Here is a 12,010-nt window from a genome sequence, read left to right on the forward strand (position 1 = left end):
CAAATCCAGTTGCTTATCAAGGGGGCAAATGATTTAGGTGTATGAATAAAGGGAATTTGTGCTCCAAATTCACTTAGGAGGTTTTGAAAATCTCACTCGTGTTCAAAAAGAAAATCCATTTCCTTGTTTGAATTCGATGCTCCTGCAGTCTGGTGTGGTTGAATGCAGCAGAGAGGAAGGTTTTCCAGGCAAATATCAAGCCATCAGCAACTGTATTGCAACCATCAGACCCTAGTTATTTCTGTTTGCTTAAATATCCACACCCACATGAATGAGTTAGTCACCCATGAGCTTCTAATAAACCATGACATAGCACTTCACTCTGATCCCCAAGGTTTGTTATTTAAGGAGCTTTAGGAACCGAAACAATTACCACACAGGGACTTAAAACCAAAATTAAATTAGTCAAACTGGCAAGAGCTAGATTTCCATGAGAACTGGTTGGAGTCTTTTCTACTATTTTCAAAGCTCAGCTCCACTTCTCAGCACATAGGTTGTAACACCTAAGAGGTTGCTAGCCATCATTGGTGAGTGGCAAACTTGCTCCCATTCCTTAAGCACAGGCATCTGCTGAGATGGATTTGCTCAGCCTCTTTGCAACTGGTCCTCCTCAGACACCATAAGAACTCCCCATAATTGCTGCACTATTTCCTGAAGTGCTGCAAGGACTAGCGCAAAGTATTCTGGGGTGAATCAGAGGAAAGCCAGCTGCAAATGACTGAACATTAATTTATTTACTTATAGGCATATCTATAGCACTAATCCCACAGTGTCCAAGCACCCATGGGTTCACAGAATGAAAGGGAGAAAAATGTTGCTATTCTGGTGTGAACATGTTAAGTCATTTCAGTACAATGGCTTTACAAAACGAAGAAAGGCATTTGTTTTTCTGGAAATTAAATTTAGATTATAGACTTAAATACTGAAATTAATTTGGAGGATGAAGACCTAAGAGCTGACTGTCCTCACAATTCTCAATGTCAGTGTCATGTTCCACAAATGCAGAATGTGGAGTGAGTCTGAAATTCATTTTTGAATGGACTCAATTTCCAACACATGGTGATGAAGCAGCACAACTTTGTGATGTGAAGGCTTGGGAACCCATCTCTCCACTGCAAAGAAATTATACAAATTGACTTTCTTTTTTTCATGTTCTTGTGAATCCCAATGGCATTAAGCATCCCATTGCTTCTGCAGCAAGTTAACTAAAACCTCTGACCCCCACAATGTAGGATATAAATTCTGATATTGGTGCATCATCAAGGAAGTAAACAAAACAAAACCAGGTTCATTTCTGCACCAGGGAATACACAGGAGTGAGGAAGGAACCCAATATTTCCTATATGAAGAACAAAGTAAGTACGAAACAAAAAACATGATCTTCAAGCTAAATAGTGGGCTGTGCCCTTCAATTAAGAATGCTCTGGTCCTTAAAAGTGCTGGGTAACAGTTTTCAGGAAGAAGAAAACATAAGGCCATTTCCTCATTCTGACGAATTACTTTCTTTACATTTCCAATTAATCGATACCTATAAAGAAGCCAAAGGTGATTTTATTTCCTCTCTCAGCTTCTCCTTCCATCCCTGCTCTCCATGAGAATGCCTTACCACGAGAATTCATAGCATCAGCATCTTCTGGGGGCAAGAAGGCATCAGCAGAGGACTCTATTGGAGAAGCTGTGAATGCCTGTAGCCAGACAGCCAGGCCCCCCCCCTCCCCCCCACTCAGACCAGCATTGCTGGAAACACAGGAGGAAGCCGGAACAGGGCACTTAACATATATTCCAGCACAGCCTTTGAAGCTGTGAAAGCACAGGTGTGCTGCTACAATGTGCCTCTGGGAACAGATACAACGATTAAGCTCACAGCAGGCAGAGGCCCTGTGACAGACATGGCTCTTAGCCCCTACTAAATAGCGTGATGCACACACACCAACATCCTAGGTGGGAAAATATTTACCCTGATAAAAAATGTCCAGTAGTCGAAACTTATTGTTTCTCTCCCTTGCAAGTGTAAACTACTCTTGCGAAAGCTGGCGTCACCCAGACAGACCAGCCTCAATTTGGCATAAGAAAGGAGAAAGAGAATAAAGGAGTACAGAGGTATAAGTAGGGGACCTACAGCACCATGATTTTTGAGTGCTTTTCACTATCTATCTGCTGGTCAGATAAGTGACAGCCTCCCAAGGCTTCTGCAGCTAAGAGGGTCCCTAAGCCTTGTCCCTTATTCGTCTTTCCGCGGAATTGAGTGACCGATCCTGGCTTGGCACCGCTGGAATCGAGAGATGCAAGGAGGGTAAGAAGCACCCACACCTGATCTCCTATCTTTAGTGTACACATATTTTGAAATAGAGCTCTATACTTTGTTTTCTTTCTTTGGGATTGTGGCTTCAGTTTTGTAACTTGTTTGTGTGTGTAACATCTCTACATTTAAATAAGTAGGCACTAGCAATTTTGTAACCACATGATTAGAATCTAGCTTAATAAATTTTGGTAACCATTTATGCATAAGCCTGACTTGTTTTCTCTGGTTTACTGTAAAGCAGCCAACACAATTAAAGAACCTCAGCCGTTTTGGCTCTAAAGCCTGGCCATTAGGTGAGAGTACTAAGAGCCTAGCGTTGAGTTGTGCCGCCTCCACGGGGCAAACTCTTGGGGCACCTGTCAGTCAATCCTGGCTGCCCGCTGCAAAGGAGCTCTGGGCTCTAGCAGTTAAAGTCACGGGTGTGGAGAGACTCTTAGTGCTGCCATTGGGGCATCCGTCAGCCTAGCCCGGGCTGCCCGCCGCGAAGGGACAGTGCGTCCTAGCAGTTAAAGTCACGGATGGTATAAACGGGCATAGCTGGCACCTCACCAAACATCCTTGGCCGTCGGCTAACAATGCCACGGGCTGACTACTGCATAAGCACTGATACAATTTCCCCTTCCCAAAGCCACGTAAGGAAAAATGACGAGACTCCACTTCAGGATATTTAGAGGCCTAGGTAATAAGTTGGGGATTTCTGTCATTTCCTAGTGGATGTAGGTCCACTTCAGAAAAAATGCAACTACTCTTTCATTGGCAGGGAGATCAAGGATCAGATGGATATGGTGACTGCATTACCCTCTCATTCCCTTCCCTCCAAATCAGGGGTAAAGATATGATCTTATGGGTGGGGAACAGACTAGGGAAAGCTTCTACTGCTCCTGCCTTCGCTATAGCTGGTGTCTGAGTAAGTAGAGGCTTCAAGCTTGGCAAGATAACACTTTTCATGAGTACTAAATGTATAAAAGAGAGAAAGATAATTCCAGTTAAGACTAAAAGACACTAGTTAATCAATAGCGCTCTAGGGATGAGCCTTCCCTTAAAAGTAGGGAAGAAGACCAAACAGTTTGAGAGAAATCCTAACCCAGTGGTTCTCAGCCTTTCCAGACTACTGTACCCCTTTCAGGAGTCTGAAGTCCGAGCCTTGTCACCTGGGGCTGAACCACATAACTTAGCTTTGTGGGGGCCCCATAGCAATTGCCCTGTTTGCCACCCCCTAACACTGGCCATGCACTTGTGACTCCACCCCCACCCCCCGCCCTCAGGTTTGCGACCCCCAGGTTGAGAATAGATGAGCTGACATATCCCCTGGAAGATCTCTGCATACCTCCCAGAAGTATACGTATCCCTGGTTGAAAACCACTGTCCTAACCCACCCAAAATGAGAAGACAGGCAGTAGGGAAGGGTGTGTATCCCAAAATGAACTCACAAATGTTCAGCTGAAAAGTTCTGAGCCATGCCACAAATACAGAATGCATTTTTTCTCCTTTGGGGAAGTCCTAGCATCGACTTTCTGAAATGCCCCATCTACTCAATCCATTTCTTCTCTTGCCAAGTGATAGGAGTGTGCGAGGGCCTCATGCGGCAGCACAATACTAAACTCCAGCGCAAAGGAGGGAAGGTAGACACAACATATAGCTATATTTTTTTACTTGAAAAATTAATTAAAACTGGCTTGGATAGGAATTCTCATGTGGAATGAAAACTGGCTAAGTGACCATAATCAAAGATTAATAATAATTGGCAATGTGATAAGCTGGGGGGAGGTATATAGAGTGCCACCGTAGTGATCATATTACATCAGATCTTTTTTTAACATCTTGATTAATGCACTGCAAGACAAGAGTAAACAGCATGTTAATGAAATTCACAGATAACACCAAGTTGGGAGATGTTGTGAATACTACTGAGGAGAGAGATTAGAAAGGAGGCTTTAGATTAGAAACATGGGCAGAAGATAACAAAATGGGATTTCATTTGGGCAAATGCAGGCTAATATATCTGCCAGTTGGTGCTAGGCGCTGTGCAACTGCATAGGAAGTCTCAGCCCCTGTCTCAGAGTTTACAGTCCAAGGCCCTGATCCTGCAATCTGATTTACATAGACATCCCCCGATCTTCCTAACTATCTGGATACTTCTATGGCCCTCACAACCACTGTAACCAAATGCCTCTCATTACTTAAAAATGACAGTGTTCTCTCTTTCCCAACACTTCCCTGCCACTAAGAAGCAGGCTTAGGGTGTTTTAAAATGACCAAATGAATGAATAAGGGTACTATTGTGGGAAAATAAAGCATGACACAAATAGGTCTTTTTTGTTTCTGAATACAGTAAGCTTATTCCTACATTGAATCCCAATGAAGTCAATGGGACTGTGGCCACATAGATCAGATTGCAGAATCAGGACCTAATTTAAAATGAAGTGCAACAAACAATAAGAGGAAGGAGCTTGGGCAGGCTCAGTCTTCCTCCTGGGGTCATGTAGTAATTTTTGTTGTCAGAAGGTGCAATGAAGTTTGAGCACCACTGGACTAGAGTTAAAAGCCATGGGAATGTTAACCCTCAGTGCCCTGGTCAAATTTCAGGCTCAAGTTATATTCTACCCAACTAAATTCCTTAGAAAGGTAATATACACTTCCTGCTCTGAACTGTCACATAGAGTTCCTGTGCACTGTTAAATAATTATGGTTCAAACTAGAGGTTGCTACCTTTGAGCAGTTAGTGAGGTGATCCATGTATAATTTTTTACATGAGTTTGCTAAATTTAGGCAGTGGTTTGTGACCCTTTGGGATGGAAGTCATATAAATCATTATGATAAAAGGACATTTAGTGATTGATGGAAATACTAACGGGAGTAGACAGAAATGTGTTTTCTACTTGAAGAAACCAAGGAGCAGCAGAATACATCCAGGCTAAGAGTTCCCAAGCCATTACAAGCTGAACTGCTTAAGTGGGTTACGAAGACTTTCAGATTGTCAGGATTGTTGTGTCTCAGGGAAGCTTCTCTTGCCAACATTGACTTTGGAAAGCAACACTCAGAAACAGAATTGGCATGAATTATTTTTAGTGTAAAGAAATGATCTGACTGCAGATGCTTGTGATACCAGGTGTATTTGTGTTCACCCACAGGAGCTTTCAGATAGAGGCATCAGAGTAGCACCTCTTGCAGGGAACTCAAGAATCCAGCAGCAATGAAAAGAGAAGAAAAATGCAATGTAAAACACAAAACCACTTCTTCCAATGGCAAGTTTGCTTTTGAAGGTTTGGACCATGAATCGAGAGGTGACAAGTTTCTCATCTTACATGCCAAAAGCCAGAGGCTTAATGCCATAGCAGGTACTACATGGGAGCAGGTACACAACTGCCAGCACTTGGAAAAAAGCTGTACTGCATCATAAGTTGGCCTGCAGAATTGTAAACAACGGGACCTGGAATAGGCTTAGTGTCATAGAAATTCAGCTATAATTGTCATTTACAAAGTCCTGCTGTCATGATTCCCTTTGCCTCTAAGGTACGTGCTTCATCACTAGGTGCACAGGGGGAAGATGCCGAAAACAGCACAACGCTTCTTTAGAGGGCCATGTTAGTACTTATCTGGTCTCTGGCAAAGCAGACAGACACCATGTGCCTCCCGTCTTCCCTGTGCATGGTGAAGCATTTGATATAGCCAAACTGACTATAAAGTATCTATTCTGAACACGGCCAGAAGCTACATAGTGCAGCAGCAATCCTGCTCCAAACTGCAGCCCAAACAGATGGTAACTTTATCTGATGAAGTTGATCTGAGGAAGGCCAGCTGGCCTTGGATTTCTGAATACAACATACAAAAAGATTTTGCTACATTGAAAAGAAACTGTCCAGTTCAAAGGAATCCCCCCCCCGGACAGTGAATCGGAGAGATATACTCCCAACTTTTATGTGCCATTATTTTGTGGTGACATCCTAATCAGGAAAGAGACTGTCACCAGCATTCCTGATTCTGGAATTTAAAAAGAGCAGGAAGTTAACTCTATAATCCACCATGTCTCCTCACACAACTAAGAATTATTTTTACTTTTTTTGTTACAGTCCACCAGCTGCAAGAGTTCTTTTTCCACACATACCTTTTGGTAGTATTTTGTAACCTAACAGACTGGCCAGAAAACTTCTATTTTACACTTTGAAACCATTTATGAAAATTGGTTTCTGGACAGGAGTGGTGCGCGCGCATGTTTCCATAAGGCAACCGTCCACAGATGCAGCAACCATTCAGTAGGACCCATGTACAGCAACAAATAATGGTAGCTGAACACTGCATTATTAGGTCCTGTCTGACCTATGCACCTAACTTTGAACATGACTATTGCTAAAGTAGTGTCCTCCAGTTCTATATTTAATTGTTTCTATGCTGAACTGTCTTTTGGAAAGCAACACACAGTGAAATTACAGGAGAAGAGAAATGAAAGTTCACTTTTAGGAGGAAATGGAGCAATGTAGTGAATAACTCCAGATCCAACAACAATCACTGCCTATTAGAATTTATGATGTGAGCTTTTGCACTGAAGCTGAAGCACACAATCAACTCTGTTTAAATTAAAACATATTTGTGAATGAAAGGCATAGCTAAAAAAGAGTAAAGGCTAAAAGTGTATTTTATCTGAATCCAGCTAAAACCCCAAAATAGTATTAGACTCACTTTACAAAAATTCTAACCTTAATAATTTTTTTTTTAAAAAGGGTGGTCTGAAAAGGAATAGTTACGAAATCCAGAGTTTTCCAATATCATATAGATCTGTCTCTCATTAACTCTTTTCTCATCAGAATTACACCACATTCCCAACCTTAACTTCACCTTAAAATTTACAAAAATATATGAAAAAGTCAAAACATATTAAATTCGTAGGCCAAAATTGGAGATAGATTCCTTGAATAAGAAACAAAAAATTACTTTTAAAGTAGGAGGAAAAAATCCTAAGTGAACTTCAGGTAAAAGTTCTAAAATAAAAAGAGGTTTTGAAAGTTACGTTTATAGCAAATTAAAAAACAAACAACAACAACCTCTCTATCCCAAGAGGTACAGCATGTAAAACTTCAGAGGGATTTGTTTCTTTTTTTCAGAAGTGCCAAGGGGATGGAGGGGAAGAAATCAAGTTTATAATGATAGGTAGTTCCAACCTTTAGTTACAGAACAGTTATTGTCACTCTCTCGTTCTGAGTGACTAACACGCCCATTTTAGAGAACACCACTGCTGTTTAAACAATATGAAATCAGAATTCAGCTGCCTCGATCCCGGTGCCTAGTATTCCCATTAACCATTGCTAAGATGAACAGAGAACCCAGACGCATTGGGCTTAGTGGCTGACACAAGAGCTAACACACTGACATTAAGTGGGAACCCATCATACTCACACGGAGATCAGAGACTCCATGTCCATTTGGATCCTGCTGATTGGAGCAGTTCTGAAGTTTATATATCCAGTATTGTTTTGCTGTGATAAAAAAGTTCCAAGGCAACAGAGAGCCAATACCCAGGATGAAGAAAATAACATAGGCACCATTTAAGTGATCCTTAGGCTTTTGCAGACTGTATCTGTTCCCCACCGGCTCCTCAATCAGAGGCTCTTCTTCTTGGAAAGAGGTATTCACTGGTTTGTATGCGGAGTTAGCACTGGGCTGAAATCTGTCATCTCCATCTTCCAAATCAACAGCCACTTCCAGGGTAAAGCAAAAAAAGAGAGAGATTATTGTGTATGATCAAAGTAATCATAAATTATATGCCAGCTGGATGAAATATCTCAGGAAGCCAAGAAACACAAGGCACGCATTTCCTGTTAGCTTGTAGAGGAAGATAGTTTCTCTTTCAGCCCATAGAGAAAGAGGTCCAAAGAGTGTGGTCCAAAGAGAAAGCAGGATGAGACTAGGAATTGGGAACACCTGAGTACTAATCCCAGTTTAGTTTAGCCAACAATAAATTCACTGAGTGGCGTTGGGCAAAACACTTGATTTCTGTGTTCATTTCCCCACCCATACAGTGGGGAAACGTACCTCACAGGGATGTTGAGGATTAATGGGTTAGTTTGTACACTGCTTGCAAAGAACAGAGATGTTATTCCAGAGTCAGGTAGTATGAAACAGAGGAGACATAGTCACTGACCACACACAATGAACAGGAGCTACAATGAAAGATGGAGACACCATGACCGAGAAGAGTTTAACGTAGGGTGAGATGATGATGGAAACAAGGGGGCAAAGAATGAGATGAGACACTGAGCGATATGATGCAGTGCACGAGGGGCTACAGGCACGATGCTCTGCTCACTGGCACAACAGCAGATGGATCCCTCCTAGAGCTAAAAGAAGTCACAAAAAGCACTGGGCCAATGACACTAACTGCAAACAGAAGTATCTAACGAACTGTCATGCAGTCAGACAGGTCTACCCACTGCAGTATGTGGGGCATGTCTGATTGTACAACACTGTACTTATTCTAATGGGGTGGGGCCCCAATAAATAATTACTTTAATGTCAATGCTTTAACGCCCATTGCTTTAACATCAGTGTTTCCATCATAAACCCTCATCACACAGAACAGTAACTCAAACATCTTTCATGCCCTACACAAGGAAAGTATCAGCCTGTGCCTATCTATTCTTACACCAAGTTCAAAATGAAATCTAATGGGCCATTTTAAGTGAAAGATAAAGAAAGTAGCTTAGGGCAATCCTACACTTAAAACGCTGCATCCGCACTGATGTACCTGTAGCGCTTTAATGAAGGCGCTCCTACACTGACCGGAGAGAACTCTCCCATCAGCACAGTTAATCCACCTCCCCGAGAGGCTGTAGCTATGGAGGTGGGAGACGCTCTCCCACCGACACAGCGCTGTCTACACAGGAGGTGAGGTCGGTATAACTACGATGCTCAGGAGGGTGGATTTTTCACACCCCTGAGCGATGTCATCACACCAATGTACGGCAGTAATGTAGACCAGACCTTAGCATTGCAGTCGCCTTTGTGCGGCATAGCTCTTCAGTCCCAAGCCCTTCAACAGACCCAGGCCCCGTTTGGCACCGCTCCTCGCCGGTCGCCACAAGGCAAACAGCCCCTAGGGCTGCCCCCCCCCCCCGCCCCGGCCCCGCGCCAGCTCCAGCAGCCGCCTTGCGTGGGGCCGAGGCCTGCTCAGCTCGACGAACGTTGCTTTCAGCCCTGAGCCTGTCCGCCAAACTTGCGCCCCCCCCCCCCCCCGCGTTCAGCCCGGCTCCTGCCCGCGGCGCCCGGCAGCCAGGGACAACCGCACCGGCCGGCAGCGAGAACCGGGCGCCGCAGCGGGGAGGGAGAGCGGGGAGGCGGGGCGGCGGGGCAGGGTCCCCGGCGGCCCCAGGGAAGCCACCGGCAGCAGCCACTCACTGTTGCCGCTGTGAGGCTCCAGCCCCGCTCGGGGCAGCAACGACTCCGAGACCGGGGTTTCCAGCGGGGCCTGGCCCGGCTCGGCTCCACCGCGCCGGGTCTACGCCTCCCAGCCCGCCCCCTGCCCGGCCGTGCTTCCCAGGCCCGGCCTCCAGCACCGCCCCGGCCGGGGGATGCGGCGCTGGGCCCTGCCCCGGGGCGGGCTCGCAGGCAGGCTGGCTGGCTGGCTGGCTCTGGGCCGGCCTTCCTTCCTCTTGGCGTGCCCGGCCCCGCGGGCAGACAGGCCGCAGCGGCGAAGTGGGGGCCACCGGCGCCGAAACCGGGGGAGGAGGGAGCCAGCACTGGGCCATGCCCCCCACTTTTAACATGGGCGTAGTTGGGGGAGGGGGCCAGCGGACAACGCTATTTAAAAACTGGGGGGGCTCATTGCCCCTTGGGGTCTACCCTTGAAAGGCAATTCGGATTAAGGTAGATTGTGAATCTAGATTCAACACAGTGCTTGTTCCTGAATAACTCCCTGGGTGGACGTGGCAGACTGAGTTTTGTCCAGTTTAGTTCAATCTACTGGATTAAAGCCAATGGGAACATGGTGCAACCAGCCTGCAATAAGAGCATCCACCTGGAGTTATGCAGGAATAGTTATTTCAGAAAAGTGATTCCTGAATAACACCGTGTGTAACAAGCCTCAGGTGACACACATCCCTCAGAGTCAGCCCCAGATAAGGTATCTACCCATTCTGTATTTTAATGCTTGTATCTGGTGCCTGACACCGACTATCCCCTGAAAAGTCATTCATAAGCATGGGATCATAATATTTGTTTGCAGGGTTTCTACCCTGGGGGAACACATGCTTTTGTGCCACAAATAAAACACGCTGTGGTGCTGGCCTTTAAAATTAGGCATTGTCCTATGCTAGTCATAGTGGTCCTTTATAACCACAAAAAGTAGGTAGATACCTTGGTACTGAACCAATGTTAGAGAACACCCAAAGCACCCTCTTACAGGTGAAATGGGAAACCAGAGTTCTGGTTGCTTGTCATCAAAATGCATGGGATACTTTGTGCAAACATAGTGGTGTTCACCTTAATGTCCTGACCAAATTCTAGTGTGTGTAATTGCATTCTGCCTCTCTGAATACCCTGAAATTTCACTTAGATAGGGTATTAGTCACTTTCTGGCCTAACCAACTGTGCAGTGTTGTTTATTCACAACCGTTGAAATTCTACATTCCACCACAGGGTTGTGGACAAAGTGATCCCTTGGTGGTTTGTACATCATACAGTGCTCTTTGGACTCATTCAAGAGGAAAGGCACTGTAGAAGTGTAAAAATATTATTTGTAAAAACAAAATTCCCATTTTCTTCTATTACTTTCTTCCCTATTTCCAGTTATTGTTTCCTGCTGCTACTTCAGTTTTCTACTTCTTCCTCTTTCAGGGTAAGCATCTTATTTCTTTCAAATTTCACTTGCTGTCCACACAGCTGGGAACTACAGAAAGATAATTGTCCACTGCAGAACTCTCCCCTTGCTTGTGGAAGAGCGCATTATTATTTATTTAACACCCAGAGGCCTCATGTGTGCTAAGCACTATACAGACAGAGCATGAGAAAGTCCCCTGCCCCAAAGATCTTACACTCTATGGAGATGAGCTTGCAAAAATTTATATACATGCTTGCCTTTACTTATTGTTACTACTCACACACAAAGCCAACAAAGGAAACACTTGAAGAAGAATCTTTAAGCTTACTCAATGTGAACCTCCCCCATCTTGCTCCCCATTTCCTGAAATTTCTGTCTTTGAACTCAGCAATTTCAGCTAGTCTTTACTCACTCCCGTTAAGTGAGAGCTGGACAAAATGAAGATTTGTTAACAAGGATACTTGTGCATATGCAAGAGTAGTCTCTAGTTATTATCCACTTTTTGCCATTTATTGTTGGTCTTCTGTTTAAAGTTTCAGCCATCTAACTAGCAATCAGTACAGAAACAATATCGTGACATAAGTGACCCTGCACTATGAAGAATCAAAGTGAAGTCTGCAAAGACTGATTTTTTTTGGTCCAGCTTTTTGGTGTATATTTATGGATACATTTGCAGAAAGGAACATTGGCTCACAAACAAATCAAGAACAGAAAAAAACCAACTAAATGTGTCAGCTGTTTTATTTGCAATTAATAAGCTCTAGCAGAATAGCTACAAAAATCTGTGTTGTAGTTTCCAAAAAAGCCATGTTCAGTCTCATTGTCAGACTGACATACCAAACACTGGTGAGCTGAAAAGGTATTCTGTTCTGGTTTAGGAGTCTGCTCGTTATTCACTT

At 44.2% G+C, this 12,010-nt stretch overlaps 1 protein-coding gene across 2 annotated transcripts in view; it reads right to left on the reverse strand.

Annotated features, from left to right (window-relative positions):
* SLC29A3 (solute carrier family 29 member 3) overlaps positions 1-9,814 on the reverse strand; it is a 31,811-nt gene extending 21,997 nt beyond the window's left edge. For both annotated transcript variants that reach the window (XR_007357690.2, XM_048858257.2), the window contains exons 1-2: positions 9,692-9,814; positions 7,694-7,995 (exon numbers count right to left, since the gene is read on the reverse strand). Coding sequence is in view for 1 of the 2 variants with exons in the window: in XM_048858257.2 (XP_048714214.1) it covers positions 7,694-7,995; position 9,692 (303 nt within the window). In the remaining variant the exon portion in view is untranslated. The remainder of the gene's footprint in view (positions 1-7,693; positions 7,996-9,691) is intronic.
* Positions 9,815-12,010: the final 2,196 nt, after the last annotated feature.

The sequence above is a fragment of the Caretta caretta genome, chromosome 7 (genome assembly GCF_965140235.1).
Source record: "Caretta caretta isolate rCarCar2 chromosome 7, rCarCar1.hap1, whole genome shotgun sequence".
Classification (NCBI taxonomy): domain Eukaryota; kingdom Metazoa; phylum Chordata; order Testudines; family Cheloniidae; genus Caretta; species Caretta caretta.